The 27,765-nt window shown below is 39.9% G+C and overlaps 3 protein-coding genes across 3 annotated transcripts; 1 reads left to right on the plus strand and 2 right to left on the minus strand.

Annotated features, from left to right (window-relative positions):
- Positions 1–5,496: 5,496 nt before the first annotated feature.
- Positions 5,497–6,374, minus strand: LOC308372011 (heat shock protein beta-1-like; the record flags this gene model as incomplete). Its single annotated transcript, XM_080847101.1, has 3 exons — positions 5,497–5,641; positions 5,842–5,905; positions 6,005–6,374. 3 exons carry the CDS (start codon positions 6,372–6,374, stop codon positions 5,497–5,499), a joined length of 579 nt encoding a protein of 192 aa, XP_080703227.1.
- A 1,473-nt stretch (positions 6,375–7,847) lies between these two features.
- On the minus strand, positions 7,848–16,968 carry LOC308371993 (sushi domain-containing protein 2-like; the record flags this gene model as incomplete). The annotated part of the gene is made up of 15 exons (XM_080847076.1): positions 7,848–7,884; positions 8,127–8,229; positions 8,707–8,889; positions 9,060–9,338; positions 10,213–10,461; positions 11,090–11,248; positions 11,541–11,687; positions 12,007–12,275; positions 13,319–13,404; positions 13,656–13,857; positions 14,167–14,341; positions 15,290–15,457; positions 15,790–15,938; positions 16,300–16,498; positions 16,902–16,968. The coding sequence occupies 15 exons, from the start codon at positions 16,966–16,968 to the stop codon at positions 7,848–7,850; spliced, it is 2,472 nt and encodes an 823-aa protein (XP_080703202.1).
- Positions 16,969–20,583: 3,615 nt separating this feature from the next.
- LOC308371999 (BTB/POZ domain-containing adapter for CUL3-mediated RhoA degradation protein 3-like) lies at positions 20,584–27,598 on the plus strand. Its single transcript, XM_080847089.1, has 7 exons — positions 20,584–20,624; positions 21,498–21,711; positions 21,949–22,118; positions 23,715–23,801; positions 24,337–24,389; positions 24,504–24,699; positions 25,073–27,598. Exons 1-7 carry the CDS (start codon positions 20,622–20,624, stop codon positions 25,289–25,291), a joined length of 942 nt encoding a protein of 313 aa, XP_080703215.1. The 5' UTR covers positions 20,584–20,621; the 3' UTR covers positions 25,292–27,598.
- Positions 27,599–27,765: the final 167 nt, after the last annotated feature.

Consider the following 27,765-nt stretch of genomic DNA (forward strand, 5'->3'; position numbering starts at 1 on the left):
CTTCCTCAGGGTGCAGGCTGAGACAGAGAAGGAGGCAAGAACAAGGCGCAGTATGTCAAGTTCAAGCTCAGTGAAGAGCCAAACAAGAAGTTCCTGATGCCAGCTTGCATACTGGGCAGCCACCCGATGGTAAGTGTTCAGATAGCATGGTGTGGTCTGGGCCTAATGAGTTACAGTGTGATCTGATACCTTTGTATGAAAATATGAGTTGATTTTGAGGAAACAGTTGTGTACTTTAACAGCCAAGGAAACAACCTTTCTCTGCCAGGGACTGAGGAACAAATTTAGACACAGACTCAGACTCAGACTCTTACTTGAAGAGGGCCAGAGAGATTCTAGGTTGAAGTAATTGGCCTTATGATTGATGTGGAGGCAGTTTATGATCAAGCTTCCAACCTGGCTGAAGAGAACGATCCATTTTAGATTCATTCATGAATGGATTTTCATTCATGGTTTTATATGTCTCCGCAAGCTGCCAGAACTGAGCTGGCTAACTGACCAGGCCGAAAATAGTTTTAATGGGTTTTGGCCAAATGAAAGCAGAAGTATGTCGAGGATCAGGCAGACTTGAATGGGCCCCCAAAAATATGCTCGCTCTCTAAGCATGACCAGCTGGCGAGAGAGGAAAAATCTACAGAATTTTGATAACAGATAAACAAAGATTAGAATTAAATTAGATAATGGTTGACTTCTTGTCATGTATAGCATAAATATGAGTGAAGGAATCCCAATTCTTATACATTTTTTAGAATGAAAAACATTTCAATAGGGTGTCATTTTAAACTGTTATCATACCTTGACTCGACACTAAAAGGTCAATACGACTCAAGATATCCTTTCATGCTGGGCTGGTTATTTATATCTGTGTACTTGGCATTTGAAAGACCACCTCTAAACTGATGTATTCCCAACTCCTGTCATCATTAGATAACAAGCCATATATTTTCATTATAGTATATTTTACTCCCACTGCCTGCATTGCTACTGCAGACATATACTGCAGATATCTTATTCAGTAGGGCAGAACTCCACAACATTAATCTGTGGTTGCCATAACTAAACTGTTGGAATGACAAATTCAAATACATATTTCAGTATATAAATTAAAGGTTTAAAACCAATACATAAATATTGAACATTAGGAGCATATACATTTAGATATACAAAGTTTTGTGAAATACTAAACTAATACATAAATGCTAAACATTATTTATTTTTTACTTTACAACACTTGATTTTCTTCACAGTGCAAGTCCGTCTGCCAACTTTCAGTTAAGGCCTTACGTCATTTCCAGGATATTAACAGTTTCCAATATGGAAATGCAAATCTGTGAGTCTAATTTGAGACGTGACAACAACAGGAATATTTATTGGTGTAGAGTTTCTAACGCCATTCAATTTTTTTCTGTAAATTGCTTACTGTCTGTGGAAATTCAGAGCAAGTTAGTAAGAAGATAACAGCAATTTTGATGAGCATATAAAGAAAGAACGAAACCTGCAGAGCACCCAAAGCTAAATGAATCATATAAATTACCTACTCTTAATTTTTGTTACCAATCTGGATCAGGTAATACATTCAAGAACGTGCTTGAAATGTTATTATTGAAATGCTGTTATGATGGTATTTGATACATCTTAGGCAAGAATGATGACTTATAAGTGGGTTGGAAAAAATGTGTCATTGTGCATATACTGTATGTAACTTGTTTTGGATGCGTAACTTTAAAAATACTCTGCTGGGAAAATGTGCCTTAAATCAATTAGAGTTCCTTGGCTGAGTCAGCCCAGGCAAGATACTAATACTGTTAACTATACGGTTGGCTGGCACCTCCAAGATAAATTTGGGTGACCGATTTGTCATATGGCAAATGAATAGTGGACACATTTGTTGGCTTGCCCTTTAGGTTTATTGAATCACAATGTTTCCATCAGTTTTTTTTTGTCCCTGAATCTTGTTTTACTGTAGGATGTTGGGAAGTTTGTAAAGCCCACCCACTGACCTCAAAGGAAAGGCTGAATAGTGCGCCCTAGTGGTGGGCATTGACAGCACATTAATGACTACTGTTTTTTAAAGCCTTTCAGATATGTTGAGGAGCATTTGTTTTGGTCAGCTGGCATGTTAACTCCACATTTTCCGCACAGTAGAGGCAAACCTGAAGCTTTGTCACTTTTGAAAATAGTCAACTTAAACCCTTGTTAGTCAGACCTGCTCCTGTTACATACTCCTCTGGTTTAACTGTGATGAGTTGATTCTCAGCTGACAAGTTTATTGGAGTTGGATAGGAGGTGCTGTAAATCTTGAGTTTTCTATTTCGGCAGCACACGCCACCCAGTGCCTCCGGGCAGGCCCCTGCGGTTTCACACTCAAACATGGCCATAAAACATGTGGGTCTTGTGTTTCACTGACGGTGGAAATTTGCCTACGGCTGGACATCTTCTTGACTTGAGATGTGCCTTGGCATTTGGGAAAGTCACTGGCCTCCTTTGGAAATATCACAGGGATTAATCCAGATGGTCACATAAGACTGGTTGCGCGATTGAATATAGAGTCAGATCTCTTCCTTGAAACTTGAGTCAGTTTATCCGTGGTCAAATCAGAACAGGTTAAGCTGACACCTTCTTGGAATGTTCTGTACAAAATATTAACCATATAAAGTCCTCATTATTATGACTGACCTCTGCTTAATAACTGCCATTGATGCAATACAGAGCAAAATATAGCTAAATATAGTGCTTGAAGATCTAGACAATTATACGACAAATTATACTACATATTACTGGATATGGATCTCAAATATAAAACTAAATTACAGATGATATGGAAAATTGTGCATATACACAGGCTATGTATTTGTTCACAGAATTTGAGAGAAATAAGCTTTTTATGCGCATGAAAAAATTACAGGGTATTTCTTTTTCAGTCCATGATACAATACTGACTATACTTAATATCAGCCAAAATCGGTTGTGTCAGGCCATCTGTAAACTGATGATGATAGCTTGGAAATGATACTGTCTATGAGTGGAGTTCTACTGAAGCAGTACAATTATTCTACATTTAGAAAATATTCGAATATCAACCCACAATGCTGGCTGAAACACTGAACCACTTGAAGATACGGTTGGCCAGGGGATTGAAAATGGGGTGGGCAGGGGGTTGTGTCCCGCTATATTGGCAAATGCAAGATGCCTGATGGCTAGCAACCCTCCCTGAACAAATAAATCGATAATAAATACAGTGAAAAGGAAAGCTTATTTCGGTTGCAATCATTACTATGTTTAAATAGTTATATAAACCTGTGTCGATCATTGCGAGGATGTTTTAATATTTTATAACTCTTTATGGATCGGTTTATAATGCTTTATGGATACTGAGCTTTAGAAGTGTTATTATTCAAGGCGGGTGTAATCTATTGAGACTTCCCTGGATTTGACTGACAGTAGCCTAAATGCTACTTAGACAGGGTAAGTAATTAATTAAAAGAACTGTTATTTAAGGTTTTCCATGCTTACCAAGGGTTTGTTTATATATATTTTTTATTCCTTTCACTTTTGCAACTCTTTTGCCTTGTCATGTTATTTTATTGTCAATTTATGTACCTAGACTGGAAAGCCCTAAGGTACAACTTCTGCTGATTTTAAATGTACTACATAAATAAAAGTGATTTGCAGGGAAAATATATCCTTTCCAGAGTAAAAACATGGTTACCACGAACAAAGACACTATCAATGGTATGTACAAGACTTTTTGCATGTGTTCTTCCCATCTTTGCATCTGCTACTACCAGAATCCGGGAGCAGTCAGTTTATTTTTGTCTCCGTGAAAAGTATCTTGGTGTTTTAATCCTTTAATTAGATAAACCTTCCTCACCCTTCAGCAAGCAAGCTGCCCTGATCTGTTACGAAGCTGTTTGAGAGGTCTGCCATCTGTTTTTCTCGCAGCTGTCAAGAATGGTGCCCGCCGCACCTCCTCCCAGTCTATCGCAGTGAACGCCTGCAATATCACATTATATCCTGCATGCTGGAACTACCACTTTTTATTATTTTAAATTTGTCACAATCACGTATGTATCAGTTATTAATACAATCTATTGATTGTATTTGTCGTAATACAAAAAAAGCATATTTATCCATCAGTTATTTAATCACTACTTATTCAGCACGGCACTGGCGGTCTGCTATTTGAAACACTAGACTGAGACACTGTGTGTCCTGAGAGGCGCCTGGAGGTCAGAAGAGGACTCTAAATTACTCTAAATATACACCAGTATCTGTGCACAGGGGCTGACTCCAATCACACAGGAGTGTGTGCAATGCCACAGTGCAGGCAGAAAATGAAAGACTTACACTAACTTCAGTGCATAATTCACATGCCTGTTTTATGGGCACAAGCTAAAAAACTATGAGGGGGTCTATTAAGGTTTCAACACTGAACAAGTATTCTGTGGTGGGAAGTAAACATAGCTTAATCCACACAAAATAAGTAGGATACATGGGCATACGTTATATAGTTTACTGAAAGTAAAGTAGACTCAACCATGTATTGTGCACCTCTGGTGGCATTTAATAACTTAATTTGTGAGTTACAGTGTAAGAACCACATAATACAAATAAGAGCAAGTGCTGGTTACGTTACTGTTGCTGTGCAGCTTTACTGCTGAATTCGTTTCATCATGGTTGCGTACCTCCCCCTACTGGGCTTTGCCGAAATCTCTCACCCTCGATCTCTCTCTCCCTCTCTCCCTCTCTCCCTTTCACCCTCTCTCTCTCTCTCTCTCCCTCTCTCTCTCTCTCTATCTCTCTCCCTCTCTCCCTTTCACCCTCTCTCTCTCTCTCTCCCCCTCTCTCTCTCTCTCTCTCTCTCTCTCTCTCTCTCTGACCTTCTGTGCAACTCAGGTCAGGAGTTCAGGAGCTGTTCTTTCTTCTCAGCAAGTTTTCAGCAGCTCTATTTATTTATTTTTTTGTGTGAAGAATCCGACACCCTTTGGTCACACAACCCCTTTTTCCCAGGTCAAAGCTTTGGTGAGGAGTGTCAGCTGTCTCTTCCTGGCCCTTTTGGGCCCCCTGGTGTACAAATTTTTTAGCAGTGATGGATGTTCTTTGTGAGTCAGAGTGAGTGATTTAGTCACTATGAGTTTCTTGTCAATTAAACTCTTCCCTTGTTAGACTAAACCTTCTAGTATTAATTCAAGATACTGTAAACTTTTGGAGAATGCTACCATAACTGTTGACTGTAAAACTGTCAACATCGGGAGAAACTGCATAAAACGATTCTGGTAGCAGAATCCCACGTACCTGCGTCACCCCAATGTTGGCATAGTTGAACTGTTGTAAAATATGGACATTAAGTGAGATATTCAAAGCATTTATTCATAATACTACAGATAAAAAACTTTATGTGAATGTAGTATCAGGGGGTTAGGCGGTGTGTGTGTGTGTGCGTGTGTGTGTGTGTGAGTGAGAGAGACAGGAGGAGAGTGAATGTAGGTGTGTGCTCTATTGCTGTTGTTGGATCTGAATAGGTATGACGATTTCTTCTGTGCGTCTGGTGCCTGAGGCAGGTAGTGGGGCTTCCACGGAGAGGACGCCATCTGCTGACAGGGAGCACCCAATGTGTTCTGTGTCCACCTCAGTTGGTATTCTGACAATATACATCAGAAAGAGCATTTGAAACAATACTGTGCTATCAGTCATTGAGCTGAATGTTCCTTACATAACACATTATTACATCCTTGTTTCATGTGCATGAGTCTGTCTGCCTGTCTATGTATCTAGCTAAACAAATGAAAGAAAATATATTTTATAGGAATGTTGTGGGAAACATAACACACACACACTGACCTGTATTTCCTAGTGAAGCTCCGTGAGACCAGTCCATGTGCATCTTGCCTCTCCTCATGTTTACCTTCAACATCAGTCAAATGTTTGTATTAGGTGAAGCACAAGTGAGTAAAAAGCTCCAGAATGTAGAATATTACCCATACTGTCAGAACATTTCCAGTACCTGTTATTTCTAGGTAGCCTTCCTTTGTTCTGGCCGTGATGTCCTCAGGGGTAAACTGATTGACGTCCATAGACAGCTTCCAGCTCCCTTGCCCAAACCTCACCTCTGATGTTCCCTCAGTGCCCTGTGACTGTGCCCTGGGGCTTGCCTGTGATCCAGAAGGAGAGATAACAGGAACGTGTGTGTACCCCGGCCAGGAGGTAGCAGCCAGCCTCTTCCTTGCCCAGTCGAGCCAGTTTACATCTCTCTCGTCCAGGAAAGCTGGAAACTCAATTTCTCTGTTGAAAAGACGACTTGGCATCGTCCAGTCATGGAAGGGGTCCCCACGTTGAAAAAGAGGACGCGGCATCATTTTGTTTTCTTCATCCATAGCTCAACTAGGTGTGAAACAGTGAAATGTGTCCTTGTTTTTCCCCACTGTCTTGAGCTGAAATAGGACTACTGGTAACTGTCTGAGAGAGCCAGCAAAGGTGGTAAATCTTCTTTACACAAGCAACATCACCAGACTGATGATAAGAAGTATTCACTGCAAGGACGCTTGATGCAACTAGCTTGCACAGCCTTTATAGGGGCCTCAGTTCATTCCAGAGCTTATCAAGCAGAAAAGAATTATTAGCTGACAATTCCCTTGCAGCTCAGGCAGAGCTTTCACTTCACTGTTACCCGGGCAAAATGACGCTAATCATTTATATAAATAGTCTTGAGGGGGAAATGGCAAATAGTTGGTGGGTGACTGCAGTCACAGTAGTGACAGTGTTGTTTGTTGATAACCTCTGCAGTCCTGTCACATCCTAGTGCTCTTTGTCTCGCCATGGTAACCACCCTCCAGCAGGAGGGGATGGAACGGGGGCGGGAACAGAATGTTTATAGGCCTCTGGAAAGACTGACCTATTGGTCTTTGTGTGAAAACAATGTGCCCCTAGTCTTTCAACCAATGTAAATTAGAACATCTATTACGTTTGACATTCTTCTGGATAAGACATCCATTGTCTCCTGCACTTGAAGTTGAGACGGAGAGCTGGCTGATGTGCGCAGTCTGGACAAACTTAATATCTGTTCTGTCTTTTTAAATTGTTATTGATGCCATTTCATTACATATGTACAGTATTTGTTTTTTCTTCTTCCAGAATATTCTATAGAACATGACTACTACTGCATAGGCCTTTTTGTTTGTGGTACAGGACAACTTGTGCTTACCCAGATGAGTTTGGCCTTTGATTCAGCCATGTCAGACCACAGCAACATAAATCACAGTGAGGCATGTCACACCACACACAGGCAGGCCGCCCTCCGCTACCCTCCCTGATCCAGCAGGAACAACAACCAAAGTACACTTGAACTTGGCCAAAAGGCAGAGAGGCACAACCAGAGGGCATTAGTGATGCAGAACTGCAAAACTAAAACAAATGAGTAAACAAAGTACAAGTTAATAATGTGAGGTGAATAGCTCCCTTTTTGTGATGCAAAAAACTAATGTTTAACATGTTGTCCTTACTTGGTGCACAACATTTCACTGGTAGTAAATAACATTCTATTATATATGATTGCTCAGAAGCATAATTAAGGCCTTTGATTGCTATGATTTTATTATTTGCTGAAGTATACATATTACAGAAAAGGCAGTAATTTTCATACAAATATTAACATTGCTTTTCATACTCATACTGTGCGCAACGAAACAAAGTATGGCCTATTATTAACATATGGATTGACAATTGGGTTAAAATAGAAATAGTTGTCTCTGATGCATATCCAAAAAGTATTCTGTATTTGGTGAGTTTCTGACATGATACACACACTTTATCATGCTATCATGTGGTAGTCCCATCGTGTGGTACTAGGATCAGAAAGCCTCGTCTTCTTCCTGTTTTTGGGTTGCTCTGAAAATAAAAGGTTGGAGAAATGCTTTTTTAATATCATTGACTAAATTGTTCATTTGATTTTATAGTATGCTTTTTAAATGTGTCACTTGAAATGAGTAGTTCCACACATTTACATTTACATTTAGTCATTTAGCAGATGCTTTTAAAGCGATGTAGAAAGGAAAGAACAATCAAGCTACGAGAAATAGAGACCTAGTGAAACAACAACATACAATACAATCATATTATAAATCAGCTACCTCTTGTGTTTCCTGCTGTGGAGAATTATTACAGTCAATATGGTTGCGAGAGCAATAGCCCCAATGACAGTGCCCAGAACAATGCCAAGAGTGTTCCCTGCCCCTGAAATAGACAGAAGATTTGATCCATTGAAAGAGGAGTTGGATTTACGTGTAGATTGCTTAACATGAAACTCCAGTCTGTGGATATTCTTAGAGGGTAGTTTGGAACACAACATATATTATATAATTCTCTGAGCCCTCCAGATAGTGATTTATTTGTAAGGACTTTCCTATCAAACTCTACTCAGTCAATGCATTTACTGATCAAAGACTCAAGAGGGACAACATATTACTGTATCTTTGTCAGTTGTTTGATTAAGTTTATAATAATACAAATATTAATAATCATTATAATAATAAACTTTATTTGTGTAGCACCTTACCAGCAAAGAAATGATGTGCACAAAGAAATTACATGCACAGTGAACCATATAAATGGAGCATATGATAGCAGTATGAGGGCATGATAACGCCTTCAAGACTCTGACTCTGATTGCTTGAGTGTGCGTCTGGTGCATACATCATGTCTAGTGCTTACCGCTCTCAGCAGTGCAATCGGTGAGCTCCCCAGACCACTGGCCATTGCTTTGACAAGTGCGCTCTTTTGGCCCCTGCAGGACATAGCCAGTATTGCAAGTGAACTTCACTGTGAATCCCTGCAAATATGTTGTGCCGTCCTTCTCGCCATTACTCGGTGGAGTAATCCAACCACAGGACACCACTGAGGAAAATACAAAATTTGCCAGACAGAATTAACTGGTGGACTGAATGGAACATACAATATATTATGTAACATAAACATTATGATTATGGCAATGTGAAAACTGCAATGGTAGCCTAATGTACAATGGCAATCTTCAACACAATGCTCTCTGAGAATCATAATGCTACCTGCGCTAAGGTCCTCAGCAATAGTAGCGTGGCTATTGAAAGACACGCGGGTGGCATTTCCCACACTGAGACTGCGTGCCACCAGGGTGTCATATCTGCAGAGCTCAGAGCCGCCACCAGTGCACAGCTTGGATGCCTCGTTCATCAGGGGGTCGTCTGGATTTTCAGGGATGGCGAACGCTGGAGAGAAAGCTGGATCGTGCTTGGGGGCAAACAGGTATGAGTCCAGCAGGTAGTTGGAGTCATAGGTAAAGAGGGATGACTCGTTCAGGATCGCCCCTAAGGAGGACATTGTCTCATAATCACACAGCGATCCAGCTATGTTACTGCAATGGAGCCTTTGTTTATTACTTTGGAAAGCCATGAAGCAAAATTTCTCATTTTTGTATTTCACTGTACAAAACCCCCTTTGGCTGTCTGATACCAACTTTTGATTCAATTCCAGTTTCCTGTTGGCCAATAGGGAAAAGGGGATTTTAAAAAAATGTGGTCAAATTTAGACCAACTAAGTTTTTTTCCATTTGGGATGATAAAGAGTGTAAAACCAGAGATACTGCAATGCCATTTATCCACTCCGACGCTGCAATATTCGCATATATCATTGCAGTACGTCAAAGTATCAAAGATGAACTGATAAACACTAGAAGAAAGATAAACAGAGTCTTTAAACAGTGAACTGGCCAAGGACACATTACTTATTTCAAGTGCCACAGCTGATAATGCATAGTTAAATAACAGCTACAACCTAAATGACACAATAAGGGCTGTGTGTAATCCAGCATGCCGGTACTATGAAGCGTCAAGATATGGAGCAACACACAGGAGATTCAACCACCTCAGGGGATTCAACTAGCTCAGGAGATTCAACTATCTCATTTTTTACCTTGTTCCATTATGCACCACTTAGAGCATTCACCTATTCAAAGTTTTTAGGATGCACCCACACAAAAACCCCTTTTATGGGTCAGTGCTATCACAAAGAGTTAGACTATATTCTGATTGCATTTTGTGGATCATATGGCTGAACTCTCAATGAAATGTTTGCCATGTGAAACATAAATGAACTATAGACACTTTCACCAAGGGGATGACTTATAACTATTTGTCATATGTTTCTTGTTGTGGGAAAACAAATCACCTGGCTATAACTTACAGCTTGCTCCAAATGTGTACACTTCCTCAGCATTGCTTGCATCTGGAACAGTGTTCCCACTGCTGGAGACAAGGTCATCCTTTGGATCATCATTCATCTTTCCAAGCAGCCCTTGGGTAGTGTCTCTGAACTCTTCAGGAAGCAGGACTGTGGCTGCCATAGTCCCTTCTCTCCTCCGCACCTCTACCCCGACCCCAGAGGGGAACATGACTGTCACGTTGTGTTGTACTGGGGAGAATACAAACACACCTGTGAAAAAGACAGAAGAGTTTTGTTGAATTGTTCAATGTTACAGATATTCCAAATTGCACTCATTAGTGCAATGTGTATTGACTGAACATGAATGACATATTCATTCATTAGATCATATTAGACCCAGACTGTTTATTAGTAACCTTGATTCTACATGAGTGTACAGAAAAAATGTAGAGTTTAGCCAACTTATTGCAAAGCACACCAATGTTCAAAGTTTTTGACATAAACAAAACACTATAAGATTAAGCAAGATAACTGCTGGCTGCCCCATGTTACTTTACAAGCTTCGTCTTTATCTCTGAATCTGCCGCCTAAACACTAATCCTCCCTTATTATCTTATCGTCTGAACAGTCACCTCGCATTTATGGTTCCACTGGCATGATGTTAGCATCAGCAAGATCACGAGTGCAGTTATGACACATCATAAATAATGCTCAAACGATATAGTACACTGTACCAATAAATATTTGCTTTTTATGTATCATAAAAAGACTACAAATACAAAAGAACACCTGTGTCACAGAAAAAAACATGGAATTTGTGCATGTGAATACTGACAAACGTAGTTTCAAATGTATTTTTAAAGTAATTGTTGTCACAGTGGCTGGCTATAGATCTCACCTTTGAGGTCCATCCAGGTTTGTTCTGTGAAGGAGAGTGGCATCTGGTTCCTGAGGACCTGCAAACTGTCTTTCAGCTGGTCGAGACGCACCTCAATGACATCAGACTCCCCTTCTCTCATGGCAACAGCTGAAAGCTTGGTGGCATTGACCAACACTCCTGCTTATGTAGGCAGACATAATTTGTTATGACTGTTATAAAAAAGGAAATAAATAGCTTTTTGAAAATCATGAAGTGAATTTTAATGAAAAGTGTTATAATGTAAGAGAACAGTTCAGTTGGGTCTGGATGATGACATTCCTGTAGCTCAACTTTTAGAGCAAGGTGTTTACAGCACTACAAGACATACTGATAAAAATGTATTTGTATATTTATTACATATAAACTATATAAGTTTCCATAAAAACTAAATAAATGTAAATATAAATGATTGCCATTATGCCAAACTTACCACTCTGTGGATCGGTCAGTTGCTCTGTTCTTCCCTGAACCACAAAATGCTTCGCCTCAGAAACAACTAGTGAATACTCCCCCTTTCCATTGAAGGTGTATCTCGTGCCATCAAAGGTGATAAGGTGGGGATCTCCAAACACTGCACCTAAGGGGCCACAGAAATTATTACTACTAACTATTCCAGACATCCAGCATTACAGGGCTGTGAACAACTTTATGAACTGTGACAGTTCATAAGCTCAACAAAATGAGTTCAACTCGATTCAAAATTAGTGGAATTATTGGGACACCCTAGCTATACTCTTGGCATACTTATGCATGGATTACATTTATGATAAAAGTGGATGACAGATCAGCACTGTCAGGATGACGTCCTGCATTTTTAAAAATCCATTTATCTGTATTTGCACCACCCACTGTTTGAGAGGATGTAGTCTACTGGCTCTGATGCCACAGGGTCTAACCTGCTTTCGGAGGCGTGTATGTCCTGCAGTCACTAGAGGGCCGGTGTGTGAAATAGTAGTGACAGTTGTCTGACCACAGGCAGCAGTAGTAGAAGCTGAGAACATCGTAAACCCAGTGGGACGCTCCAGGAATTCTGGGGGGGTTTCGGTATGGGGGTGATCCCCAATCATGTCCCCGATCTGGGGTGCTCCCCCCAATGGAATCCGAGGTCAGAACCTGGGCTCCCGTGCTGTCATAGCAACATTGCTGTCCCGCCGCATACTTGGGGCTGTGAGTGAAGCAGTCAGTCAGCATGAGGTTAACACAAAAGTTATGTCACTGATTTAGCACCATTGCTCATGCCAGGGATTTAAAACCGCAACATTTATGCCAGGGAATTTGGCACCACAGCACGTCCACGGGAAATTTAAAACCAATGCTTTGCTGGAAGCTTTGAATAACACTTGCTTATTAAAATTAGCTGTATCCCTGGTATTTTTTCAGACAGACACAACATAGCTTCCTTGGCAGACACATTACACTCAGTTATGTATTTAATAAATCTTGCTAAGAGGGCTACATAACATAGCAACCATAGTGCCGCTGTTAAGCATTTGCAAGAGAGTGGTAAATTTGGCAGACAGCTTCATCACTTACATTGAGCGGTCCCAGGACATGAAATTGGAGTGTTGGGTAAATGCATTACATAAATACTTCTGAGATGTAAATGCATTACATAAATACTACTGAGGATGCACTTTTAACCTTTAAGTAGCGAGATGATATAGTGTGTAGTGGCATCCTTTGAATGATGTTGGAGTGTTAGAGCGGACTGGGAGTCACATCAACTCAATCTCAATACTTTCTCTCTACATACAGTACTCTCGTCCCCTTTTTCAACCATATAACTTATGTACTAAAACTGTCTGTCTAGGGAAAATTAAGTGGTGCAGTTGTATGAGTATCCCGAATTTCCACAATTTTAATTCTTATCTGGAGTACTTGGGCCGCATTTGCACTGCCAATATACCCATCAAGCCTTGAAATCGAAAAGAGTAAATTTCATTTGAATTTTTATTTTATATATAATTTTAAATTATCATATATAATTTTATTTGAATACATATTTTTTCCCATGACGTGTGACATGAAACCATCTTGTGTTTGAGCGGGGCATCTATTCCATTGACAAATACCACCCAATCCCAGTCTCTCTTGAGCTGGCACTCTCATGTTTCAGTCTTTGGTTGCAGTTTGTTAGCATAGGTAGTTACACGATAGACTAGGAATCCTTTCCTGAAGTCCAATATTTCATATTTTGACACACATTACCTGGCCTGTATGGCTCTCACACAGTGGACACTCCCAGGATGATATGTGCACACACTCCCTTTCTCTATGTCACATCCGTAGTCAGTCTAAAGAAGGGGATGAAATACACAGATAGCACAATCCCTCTTATGTATGTTAACTGCCCTATCATGACCATGCAAGTACATCCTCTACTTTCTATTTTAAAAGTTGATATGATATTTTAAAACAAATATAATCTAAAGACTCTACTTTCATACAATGTCAATATAAATATTTCTTCAACTAAAATATTATACAGGGCTATTAGCATAAAGGCATGAGGGCGTGATTGTTTGCCTGTATTTGACATCCTTACATGAAACCGGCCCGTGTCTGCTCTTGCTTGGGCCAGTGTGCACGGGCAGTCAATGGTCTCATCCAGGAAACTAGGCAAGCTTTTCTCCAGCTGGTCCCACTGTATGCATTTGTCCAGCGCCCACGCTGCAGAGTTCTCTCTGAACTTCTCCTCCAGGTGCCAAGCCAGGGCATGGTCTTCACTCCAGACAGCATGAACATCACTACAACAAAATAGGTATTCATCCTTATTTAACCATGTCAATCCTTCAAGGTATTGTAATAGAGAAGCAGTGAAAATGTTACTTTGGAAGTCAAGTTCCTTACAGAAAGTCTCAATCTGTCAAAAAACTGGATTGAATATGGTTTAAAACTGGATTAAATATGGTTTTAAATGTTATGGTCATGGGCTGGTTATAATCCATCAGAAATGCTAAATTAGGATATACAGTATTGTTTTGCTAAGGTGATATTTATCGAAAGGTTTGTCAGCATTGCTGAGCAGGAATTTGTCATTAGTATAGACTGCATACCGTTTCCCATCAGGGTTAGCACTAGGGCTGACCCGGACACAGCCCAGCTCCCAGTCTAAGAAGGGCTTGTCTGCCACAGTGGGAACAAAGCTGAAAGTGCCATTGTTGGGGTATCCTCTGACCAGGGAGTACAGGTACTTCCATTCAGCTGTCCAGGATTCTGAATAAGCCTCTCCTAGAAAAACACACTTGAATGTAACTCATTTGGATACATTTAAGTCAAATAATATCATCCTGGCTAGCATCCTCACATTTTAAACGCATTTGAAAGAAGGAATGAACGTTGATCAGATAAATACTGAAGCAAATGTAATTCTTGGTCACTAGTTCATTGCAAGCACCAACAGTAACCCAACCCCTTATTTTACACACTCTCATTAATAGAATGACACTAAGCCTCTGCAATGGTTGTGTCAAACTCCCTCAAGACTCTCTCTGTATCGATTTAAGCCTCAGATATGTCTTTAAATGTCTCAAACAGCTGGCCCACCTTTCTTTTATGTATTTTAAACATGTCACTGTTATTTTTATTTACTTTCACCACCAATTATGCTTTGTTCACTGCCATTCAATATGTTAATCAAAACAACTGCCGGCAGTGCGTATGTTTTGGACATGTGGGGGCGCCACTGCACACAGCTATGAACCATGTTGTGTATTACCACACAGCAGCAAACTCTAGAACAGGTCTCACTCTGTGCAAGATCTGTGTTAGATCTGGGCTGGATCTGTGCAAGATCTGGTCTGGATCTGTGTTAGATCTGGTCTAGCTCTGTGTTAGATCTGGGCTGGATCTGTGCAAGATCTGGTCTGGATCTGTGTTAGATCTGGTCTGGCTCTGTGTTAGATCTGGGCTGGATCTGTGCAAGATCTGGTCTGGATCTGTGTTAGATCTGGTCTGGCTTTGTGTTAGATCTGGGCTGGATCTGTGAAAGATCTGGTCTGGCTCTGTGTTAGATCTGGTCTGGATCTGTGCAAGATCTGGTCTGGATCTGTTTTAGATCTGGTCTGGCTCTGTGTTAGATCTGGTCTGGATCTGTGTTAGATCTGGGCTGGATCTGTGCAAGATCTCTTCCAGAATCACTAACTGTCTGAGTGTAGACTAGTGTGATGTCAGTCTAACCTTCCTCTCTGTAGCCCCACAGTTCCAAGTTGACATTTTCAGCCCTGACCAGTGAGGTGTTCCACGTCATGCGAAGGGTTCCTCCTATGTTGGGAGTACCGTAGTACTGCCACTGTGTGGAATTCACCAACGTCACCTTGAAGCGTGGGTCCAATTTTCCTGGATGAACTAATGAGGTGAAAAATATAATATAACATTGAAACAACTCTTTAATATCTACTGAATTGGTCACAAACCACAATAAGATATGTAGAAGATATATATGTATGTAGATGGCCTATGAAAAGAAAACTGCATCATGAAATAGCATTTATAATATAATATAATTTATCAAGATTCGACCTTTTGTTATTTAATGGAACATATGACCTAACTAGAGTAGAATGGCTAGAATGTGATTTCTGTGTGTGAGACTACTACACTTAACTCTCAAATACAAATGTTTAAGTAAGTCCAAACTGTGCAAAATTGGTTACTCAAACATTAAGAAATCAACAAACCTGACAGCCAGGATCCCTGTCGGTTGTACGTTGTTCCATCATTTGCAATCTCCAATGGAATCCATCCTGTCTGATAAAGAAGAGGCGATATACAGTGGGCCCGACTCTCTGGGTCCACATAGCCCTCAGTTACTATCTCTCTGTTAAACCTACAGGAAGAAGACACAAACAAACTCACATAGGCTGGAACTAATTAACCACCAGAAAAAACAAGTCTGGAAATTGTGATGTGTGACTACTTTACAGTGCCAAGAAGGCATTACTTATTAGTTTACAAACAAGGAAAGACACAGAGTACATAATTATACACACCAAGTATATTATCATAGAATTCACATTATGAACTATATACATTTACACAAATAAACTAAAAGAGGGAATTCTGTGTCATAAGAGATTTATGTCTGTGGGATTCCCTGAATGTATCAGTTCGTGAGGGCAACATAAAAATGCATAGCATGCAAAAGACAACTAATACTGGCCTTTAAGCAATGATTAATCAGATCTTACCGACAGGTTATGTTGGAGTTTTGATTGAAAGTTGCATTTAGGATCACTAAATCTGTTCCTCCAAATATAGATCCAGAGTATGGAAAAGTATCAACACAGAACTCCTTAAAGTTGTCACAGCAGTTTTCTAAGGAAATACATGTCACATGGCAAGAACATGTGTCGAGTTTTTGGCCACACTGTCCTTCACATGATTGACCTGTTTGGAAGAAAAAGAGTAGAGAGGCATCAAAGATTTTCATGCATCTGAGTTCTCAAATAGCACCATAAGACAATGTTATTGTTGTATGTTATATTATCTCATTCCAGGAATGTCTGAAGTCTCATTCCACAGTATACACCATTAGAACTGTCTTTGTGTTTATTGTACCCTTGAGGTTGCCTTTTGGTATAAATTGAGAGAAAATCTGAAGTACAAAACTACATCTACTTTATCATTTAAATCTTTATAAATTATACAGTAAATGTAGTGAAATAAAAAAGTCCATAGCAAAAGCTCAATGCATGAAATCTCTGATTGACAAATGTAACGCTGTTAAATGGGAAAAACAATAGCTTAACCAATGCTGATGATTTTATGGTGACAAAAAATGGCCACTTACCAGTGATTCCATTAAGATATAAAAAAAGAAACAACGCTGTCAAACCACGGTGGAGTATTTTTTCCATTAGGGTGCACAATATCCTCAGAGACCCCCGCCTGTGACCACTGCACACTCTTACGATGAGTCTTGCACTAAAGGCTCAAAGTCTGTCCCTGAGGTGATGTGTCTGAGGTTGTTGTAGTCCTGTTCGAGTAACAGTAAAATATTTAATCCTCTGCCTTAGGTACTTCTGTTGTTTATAGCTCAATAACGACAAAGGTCTCTCTGATAACACAGGTCCCTTGAGCGTGGTGCTTTTGTGAATTCCTTTGTTGAACCTTTTGTTTTGAGTGGTTGGTTCAAATTAAGAAACACCACAGTTTTGAGTTTTGTTGCAACATAGTTTAGTCTGGAATCTTGCTATTCAATGGGAATGCTATAAATACACCACAACTGGCATAATGCCTAGATCTACTTGGAATGGAACATTTTCATGCAATGCTGTTTTACTGGTGTGTGGGAGACAGAAGTAGGCTAAGGAGGCTGCATGCATACAGTGTCACGGTTAATATGGCAAGCGCATGAGCCAGAGAGGGTGGCACTGAGTAACAGAGAAAAGGTTTTCTTTTTTGTCACATCTCAGATACTGACATTCTATTCAATGGTCAGCAAGCTCTTTACTGTTCCTACGTTGTCAGAAATTCCCTTTGAAGGTTATATCTTACTGATTTAATTGCAGTAGGCTATTGACTGTTTATTACCAGTGAAGACAATAGCTGGCTGGGCCTCCTAACACCATTCATAAGCAACAGAATCTTGAAATTTGAAGAATCTGATATCTGATATTGATGTCAAGCATCTGTGATAGTGATTGCTTGCCTTCCATTTTCATCATAAGAGTATTAACAATTATAAAGAAAACAAAACAAGAACTGTGCCTTAAAGTAAATTGCAATCCTTGTGATCAATTGCATCATTGGTGAATAATATCTATGGAGGTTGGTCTTACAACATATCAGTATGATTTTGCATATACACCGCGCTCCACATTATTACGCAAATTACACTTTGCTCAGATTTTCCTTAATAGTAATGCACATACAGTCAGTATAATTTTCAAGTCATCAACTTTTAGAGTATAATTCAAATTTTATTGAACAAACCTCCCAATGATAACAGTATTTTAAAAAAAATTAAAAAACTCAAAATGCAGTGTTCCAAATTATTATGCAGAGTTTCAAAGTCTCAGAGTTTCAAGATATTTTATAGGTTGTAAAGAACTCAAAATTGTCATTTGTTAAATTTGCAGCATTAGGAGGCCATATTTACTGAAATCAAAAAAAAGTTTTAATCAAAAACATCTTAACAGGTCAAGTTACATGTTAACATAGGACCCCATCTTTGATATCAACTTCACAATTCTGGCATCCATTGAACTCATGAGTTCTTTGATTGTTTTCTGCTTCAATGTCTTATCAGGATGCCAAATAGCCTCCCAGAGCACCAGATTGGGTGTGAACTGCCTTCCAACCACATAGATCTTTTGCTTGATGATGCTCCAAAGGTTCTCAATAGGGTTAAGGTCAGGGTAAGATGGGGGCCACACCATGAGTTACTCTTCTTTTATGCAAAGAATACCTCTGGGGCATTGGCTGCTATAGCCAATGCCCCAGAGGTATTCTTTGCAGCATGAGGGGGTGCATTGTCATGCATAAATATGACTTTGCTATGGAAGGCGCGGCTCTTCTTTTTGTACCACGGAAGAAAGTGGTCAGTCAGAAACTCTACATACTTTGCCGAGGTCATTTTCACACCGTTGGGGACCCTGAAGGGGCCTACCAGCTCTCTCCCCATGATTCCGGCCCAAAACATGACTCCGCCACCTCCTTGTTGACGTGTTAGCCTTGTTGGGACATGGTGGCCATTCACCAACCATCCACTACTCCATCCATCAGGACCATCAAGGGTTGCACGGCACTCATCCGCAAACAAAACAGTTTGAAAGTTAGTCTTTATGTAGACCTGAGCCCACTGCAACCTTTTTTGCTTGTGAGCAGAGTTGAGGGTTGGCCGAATAAGGTTTAAGGACACTTGCAAACCTCTTGAGCATCCTACATCCTGAAGTTCGTGGGACTCCAGAGGCACCAGCGGCTTCAAACACCTGTTTGCTGCTATTCAATGGCATTTTAGTGGCTGCTCTCTTGACCCTACGCATTTGTTTGGCAGAAATATTCCTTATCTTGCCTTTGTCTGAACGAACCCACCTGTGCTGTGAATCAGTGACAAATATTTTCCCCGTCCAATGATCATGCGCAATTCTTTTGGAAATATCCAATGTTGTGATACCTTGACCAAGGTATTGCACTATTTGCCGCTTTTCAGCAGCAGAGAGATCCTTTTTCTTCCACATTTTGCCTGAAACATGTAGCTTGCTTAATAATGTGGAACATCCTTCTTAAGTAGTTTTCTTTTGATTTGGCTCACCTATCAAACTAATTATCTCAGGTGTCTGAGATTGATTTCAATCATTCAATTAGCCCTGAGACACAATATTACCCATGACTTTAATTGAAAAACTAAAAAATGAATGTTTATGACCCTTCAATCCAATTTGCATAATAATGTGGAACGCGGTGTATTTTATTAGTAAATATATTTCCAAATCCTCATACTGTACTTTTCATCTCTCTTTTTTCTGTAGGATTTATGAGCTCCGTTGAAATAGAAACTATTTACAGTGAAGATATGTTAAAAATATTGATGGGAATAGTTGAAGAGAACAATCTTCTATTCCAGTGATGAAGAGTTTGAGTTTCTTGTTGTGTTAACGTTACTGGATTTCCGTTCGCACTCAGTACTTTACAACATAATTACATAACAGTGTTTTTTTGTTTTGTTTCCATCTACTGAACTTATTATGGATAGACTGTAAACCATCTGAACCCCACCACCACCACCCCTAAACTAGGTGGGGGACACTGACCAGTCACTTTAAACTGTTGATATTTACGAGAAAATGTGGATTCTACATGTATTGTAGACCATCTAAACTGGATTGAACTGAATAACATGTATTATGAATTCAAAATAATCAAATATCATCAAAATACAAATGTCTATAGTAACGTTATTTGAAACATTACCTAGCTATATTAAAAAATAAATGAAAATGCTTGCAATTAACACCATTACAAGATAACATCATTAAACACAGATATTCATTTGCACATTTTGCTTTGAAATGTTTTGGTGAAATGATGGTGGTAGTGAACCCTGTGGATGTAGGCTAGGTTGTTGGGTATGAGTAAGCTACTTACATGTGAGAGTGAGAGGATTAGCTGCTGTGGGAATTCCCAACCCATAGCACAAGGAATTTGACAACTTTTCCTGCATAGAATAATGATTTAAAAAAAAAGATTAAGTGTCACACTTAGCCTACTCTTTTTTGTCCTCATGCTTGCCTTGCACTATATATTCTATATTCTCTGCCTTAATAGTCTATGATGTGATTATGTGGAGGCAGGTGTGACTACATGATGTGGATCCTGAACAAACAGCACATTACAATTCTATTTTAAGAAATGTTAGAAGCAACTGAGAAAATCCCTTACGTGTAGAAATTCCCATAAGATAACGTCATCGCTTAACCGGAAACAGGAAGGGAGGAGTACCAATTGTTTTCCTCACGAACTTTGTTTCCCTTGGCTAACTTGAACGGACGGATTGTCCAGGGATTCTATGGTAAGAACTTGCGCGATTGTGCTTTACGTTCATTCTGTAACTTGGAGATATTAATCCAAATGGCTGACCATCAGCATTCGAATGTATCATTTAATGACACTGACCTATAAGCAAAGCATGTAAACTTACTGATTCACTTATTGGTCAATTTGTTAGCCTTAGCTCGCTATCCTAAGTGCACCTAACGGTACTTTAAAGGCGCAGGTAATTTAGGCAAATGTACAGGTTCGGCAGCTAGATATTATTCCCTGAATTCTTAAAGTCATTACCGATATGCTGTCTTCTTTAGTCCAAATAAAACGAAAACAGTTAATGTTGTAAGGCAAATTTAGTCGGAAATCTGGTAACGTAACATTTCAGGTGACGTTAGCTGGTCTGCTGTAGGTTAGCCATGGTGAGTTTAACAGGTTGTGAGTTTAACAAACTTATGCAATAGTTGTCTGACCATGGTTTTTAAGTCGCCCTCGTAAAACTGTTGTTAGGAAATTATTTCTGTGGTCACAATGTTGCTGACATGTTAGAGGGGCGTGATGGGTTTTTGATCTAGCACTAGCAAGCCACCTCCATTTAAAGTATGCAAACACCACGCAGACACCACCAACAGCCCAGTTGGCACAGTTTGTGAACATGTTATCTGGCCTATTTTGGCAATGTCGTGCTGTGAAGGCTTTTCTCACATTTTCGTGGGGTGTTCCCACACGAACCACAGAAGTGCATAGCCTGAACGGCTAGTGGAAACGATAGGTGTGTTTATCTGGCCTTTAGATGACTATCAAAAGTAATTTAAAGCTGATGCCAGAAGTAGTTGCTCATTAAAAAAAGCGGACAATTTTGCATTATATTGCCATACTTTATTTTTACGTTTCCTCACAGGAAGAGATGTCGGGAGTGAGTGCGGTCAGCACAGCAGTGCCTGCGGCTACCACCCGCACCACCTCCTTCAAAGGTTCCTGTCCAGGTTCCAAGTATGTGAAACTGAACGTGGGTGGGGCCCTGTACTACACTACCATGCAGACCCTAACTAAGCAAGATACCATGCTCAAAGCCATGTTCAGTGGAAGGATGGAAGTTCTTACAGACAGTGAAGGTGACTAAAAGCTGCTATGTCAGATGGTGTGGAAATGTTTCTTGTCAACTAGCCTGCCTGCATTTCCATGTGTGTTTTATAAGTGATAATCTTTACAAGTAGTGCAACTGAAAAAGATTACAATGGGTGATTAGTATGGTCAAAATGTGTATATTCAGCTTCTGAAAATGTCCAGCTCAACACACCAGTATACACAGTTATTATTTACTGACATTGAGGTTTCTCTCCTTCCCCCAGGCTGGATCTTAATTGACCGGTGTGGGAAGCACTTTGGCACCATCCTGAACTACCTCAGAGATGGGGCTGTCCCACTCCCAGACAGTCGCCGAGAGACAGAGGAGCTACTGGCTGAGGCCAAGTACTACCTGGTTCAGGGGCTGGCGGATGAGTGTCTCGCTGCTCTACAGGTATGCTCTCCGCTTCGCGTCGGTGTCCGGTTCACCCTGTCGGGACTTATTTTCCGATAAGGACCTGCGTTCTATACATTATCCCTTACATACACACAGTCAATCACTCACTCACACATACATACATACATACATACATACATACATACACACAGTGTGTAATCAGGTGCAAAGTGATTTCCAGTGAACGCATGCATTTTTTCATGTGTGAACTGATGGGTATGGGTTAGGGATGCAAATTATCGATTAATTCATTAATCATTAGTTGATAATCTTATCGATCGACTTTCGATTAATTGATAAGCGGCGTTTTTCACCTGAGTTTCAGTGCTTCAATAGGGCCTTTACAAATATCAGCTAAATAGTTGAGTTATTATATTACATTACATTATGATAATTCTATTCTATTCTATTCTACTCTACATTCCTCAAGTTATTATGCATTAGGAAAAGAAAGCAGAAAAGTTTTTTTTATGGTATAACAAAATACATTCTTTAATTTAAAACAAAGAAATAAATTATGGACTGGCTCAGTTCTTGCATTTGAAACAGACATAAAAAAAAAAAGAATAGAAGAAATTAAATAGAGAGCCAAACAGAATATTATTGAGCCTGTCTTGTAACTATATATGTAATCTTGTATCTAACTTGTGGATAGATTATGAAGAAACTGCATCTAGGCTATTACAAGCTAAATAGCCAACACAACTCTCTGAAGTTTAACTCGCGCTCACGTTAGTGAGGGATAGAGTAGTTACATTCTTAATGGCAAGCCATCAGGCAAAGGTAAGCTAGCCCGCTAACGAGCTAGGTATCTAATATCATTAAGCCTGAGTGAGCTAGTCCGCTATCAAGCTAAATAGCCAACTCAACTCTTACTTACTTACTTACTAACTCTCATGAGCCAAACTCGCGGGCACACGTTAGCGCGGGAGTAGACAGAGATATTCATATTCATAGCAAGGTGAGCTAGCCCGCTAACGAGCTAGGTAGCTAACTCTATGAAGTCTAGGTGAGCTAGCCCGCTAACGAACTAATAGCTAACCTGAGTTTTAAGACTACAGCCTGAACTCGCGGCAGTAACCAGGTGAACTGGTGGTGCCATGCAGGACAGCAGCATGCACAGTGTTCAAATGATAACTGAGTGAGCTAGTGGAACTATTGTATTTCAATACCGCATTACACAGAGAACATTTGACTTCGTTGCCTGAATTAACAATGTTGAAGTGGTCCCACACCGCACTTCTTTTCGCTCGCTTCATTTTGTTTTCAACCGGTCTCTCGCGCTAGCGCCCTCTAGCGATTAATCGTGATTAATACATTTTGATCGAGCAACCTCTTAATCGACAATTAATCTAAAATCGATTAATCATTTGCATCCCTAGTATGGGTAAGTGTGCCCCAACTGATGTGCCTTATATGTATATTGCTCACTATTTACAAAGCATGTGTTTTTACAATAGAGGGTTGTCAATCCTTAAGAACTGTACTATCTCTATCTGGGAATTGTTCAACTCTTTAGCTTCTGTGTGCCAGTCACTGAGGTATTCCATTCGGTCCTTTGAATCAATCACAAGAGCAATTTGTCATTCCCAGAACAAAGACACATATGAACCATTCTGCAAAGTCCCCCTGGTGACCTCATCCAAGGAGGAACAGAGGCTAATTACCACTGCTAACAAGGTAAGTCCTGGAGTTAGCACAGTCCCACACAGGAACTCAAATTCGCAACCTTGAGCATTGGAGGTGGGTGTGCTAGCAAGGAGCCTAAAACCTATAGGTGCTGTTAGGGTCTGTCAGTAGTATGTATCTTCAGGTGTTGGCGAGTGAGAGTTACTCACTGCACAGCACTGTATCCCCTGGCTCCCATTACACGTTGGATGCTGCCTTAGTTTAATTGTCTTGATTTAGCGCAGTTAACACTAGTCTTCAATTTCAGAAGTGTATTATTTCACAGGCTGTGTCTGACATTACACTTGTGTTTTATTATGAAACCTCTTATAACCATTAATAAAGGTAAAAAAGATTATTTTGCTTGTTCCTAATTATTGTAATACATGTACATAAAAGTAATTCCCTCCTTTTATCACCTTTTTGTTTGCTTTATAGTTCCCTGTGGAAACCTTAAAGTTTAATTTAGTCAGTAAAACAATGGTGTTGTGAAGAGAGCTTTTGTGAGAATGTGCTCAGCATGCTTTACCTTTATTTTCTACCCCAGCCCACTGTGAAACTTTTATACAACAGAAGCAACAACAAATATTCCTACACCAGGTAAGGAAGATCTGTTATTTCTATCGCTGTAAAGTTATGTTGATTAAAGTGAAGTGGTGCAAAGGGTGTATTTGTAAAGCTCAACAACTTCCAACCTCGTTCTGTTTGCTGTAGCAATTCTGATGACAACTTGCTGAAGAACATAGAGTTGTTTGACAAGCTGTCACTGCGGTTCAACGGCCGAGTGCTCTTCATCAAGGACGTGATTGGCGATGAGATCTGCTGCTGGTCTTTCTATGGCCAGGGCCGTAAGATTGCAGAAGTGTGCTGCACATCCATTGTCTACGCCACTGAGAAGAAGCAGACAAAGGTAGGCACGGACTCTGAGAAATGTTGAAACGGTGTTATTATTTGTACTTTCCATGCGATACCACTGAAATACACCTACAAACACAACCTAAGCTTGGACTAGACTGAAAGAAATATCCAGGGAATACCAATTTAGCACATTGGCATGGAAGTTTATAAACACCATGTTCATATAATAATGTCAGATCCATGGCAAACTGAACACTTCTCTAGGGATTCATAGGTGGGGCAGGTGATGACTACATTCTCTGCAAATCTATAACCACAGTTTTTAAAACTGAGACTTTAAATGTACATTTATTTGATGGAGCTTGTAATGTTTTTGTTATTGTATCGAAGTACACAGACTTGGAGAGTTTTTCCCGTCTCCTCAGGTTGAGTTCCCAGAGGCCCGAATCTATGAGGAGACCCTGAACATCCTCCTGTACGAGTCGCAAGACGGACGGGGTCCCGACAACGCCCTGCTGGAGGCAACGGGTGGCGCCGCCGGGCGATCGCACCACCTGGACGAGGACGAGGAGCGGGAGCGCATCGAGAGGATCCGGCGGATCCACATCAAGCGTCCCGACGACCGCACCCACCACCATCAGTAAGGTCACCTGAGGTCGCCACACCTTCACTGCTGCAAATGAGGTCTAAGTTCACACCACACCTACCACCACTGGCAGTTACACACACTTACCTGTGAGAACACTGGCCAGCCAAATCTACAACCACAAATTACCTTACATCCACGTTCACTACCAAGTTCACTTGCAACCCTATATGTCAGCATAGGGTCCTTCACATGGAGTCCTTTCGGATAAAGATTGTATGTAGGATGTTACATTATTTTAACACTGAACTGTTGCAAAGTGTTCACTACTGGCCAGACGGTTATTGAAGGAGTCCTTAATATGAAGAATTTGACCAAAGAGGAGCTCTACATGAACAAATTAGTAGGTGTGTTCTCCAAAAGTGGTGTTGTGCTACGTCCATCTTCAAATGGAAACTCATTTTAAACAGTCTCTTTGTGACCATGGTCATAGCACAATATTGCTTTTGGAAAAAGATCCCATATTGATCAGAACCATGCGTACTGTGGCCTTTGAAAGACTCTGATGCTTCCTTTTGGTTCAGCATTATTTTTCAGCTGCCATTTTAAACTTGGGTCTTCTTAAGTGCTCAAAATATATGGAGACTTATTTTCATGCCATGGAATTTCAATTTGGTAATTGGTATTAAATTGTCAATTCAATTGGCATGATCAGCAACTCTTTGGTCTTGTGTTAGTCATATGAAAAGCATTTGCTCAACCAAGTGTGTGTGTGATCTACAGTGGTGCACAAGTTACATATTTGAACATTTAAAGTTGGCTGTTCTACACCCCTTCGACCAGGGTTAGGAATCAAGCAAGTTGTTCAGATGCTGGATTCTATTTTGCCGGGGAAAAAACTAGTACTTAACACTGATCTTTCAGGATATTAGCTGGATATTTAGGTTAGTCTTATTTTCTTTTTCTTCTTTTGTTTTTGTGAAGGCACATCACTTTCTGAGCAGCTGCACTCGCCCAGTTTATGTCAGAACTTCCCTTCAGTTCTAATCATTGCTATGTGACTCCATCTTCTTTCACTGGCAGCATTCCTATTTCAGAATCCATAACAATGATGGTGACACAGCACTCACTATCATCAAATATTAAGACTCAGACTAATGTATGAGCAAAATATTTAAAGTATGTAGTGGCATTGAAGTTAAGGAGCCTGGAAGTATACACCCTTCCATATACCTTCAGTCACCTGTCGCACCTGTCGAACGTATTGCCTTATTTGCAGAATGAGGACACAGTTAGACTTAAAGCATTGTCTTTAAACACACAAGATATTTATCTCCCTACTTCCCCATATTTAACACTTGTATCCATTCATCAAAGTAAATTTAAGTACAAAATAGTGGGTCTGAACATATTTGCATTTTATATTTGACTCAAAAAATCTCAGCAACCAAGTATGAAAGAATATGCTACAATTACAAAAAGCTTTACTGAAGACTTAGTGCCTTACTCCTTGATGTGCATTTTTTGCCAGCAGAGATTTTGTTACACAGCCTGTATTAGTTAATCTTGTTTAACCCTAATTCATGTATTCTAAATATTATCACTATATATTTAGGACTGTAGTTTTCATTTAAAACAAATGAAAATATTTCCAATCATTTTACCATCAGTAAAAAAATGTACTACAATAAAATAAATAGTTTTTGATTTTTTTGGAGTAGGTGTTAAGTTATAGCGTATCACTTATCCATGTCGGAATTAACTGTTGGAGACAATTTCTCTAATTAAGGGCTAAAGGAACACTAGGATCATAATCTGACATAAATCCTGTTTGCTGATAATATTTTACTGTTGGAGTTGGGAATGGTTGAACATAGAATGTAGTGTCAATTCTGACCAAAGACCTGGGGTCTGTCTCAAATTAAATCCCGAGTTCTGTAGGCATAAGCTTAGTGGGCTTACCATTAAAGTTTGCACTGAAATATTTCATTTTCGAGAAATTCCCAACATACGCTAGAGGGCACAGTGACCAGAAAGTCAATGCTGTCTACACTTGCTGCCTGTGAAGTAGCCTAATGCCGCAGCATCACGTTTAATTCGTTACACTTGCACAAGTAGTCACAGTGTAAACGTAATGACAATTGGGCCCAACTTGCAGGGGCCAGGTAGGATGTTGTCTTGGAAACATGTAAAATGTCATTGAAGCACAAGGGGCATAATGTTCAAACTATTAGGATCCTCCTTAGTGCTTGAATCCATATACGTATGCTATGTGTTGAATCACATCTAAGAGAACAAGTAACCAAAATGAGACATAGCCCTGTGATTATCTATGATGCTGAATTGAAGTGAACAGATTGAAGTTCATTTGTACTGTGAGGCATTCCCTTTCCTACGTGGTTTTAAATTAAGAACAAAAATATTTTTGCTACATTTATGCAGTAAAACAATCATTTCATGTGAGATTTGTATTTGCACAAGATTGTATTATCTAAAATTACTATGTATTTTGTATGTTAATAAATACCTTAA

The sequence above is a fragment of the Sprattus sprattus genome, assembly GCF_963457725.1.
Source record: "Sprattus sprattus genome assembly, chromosome: 11".
Classification (NCBI taxonomy): Eukaryota; Metazoa; Chordata; class Actinopteri; order Clupeiformes; family Clupeidae; genus Sprattus; species Sprattus sprattus.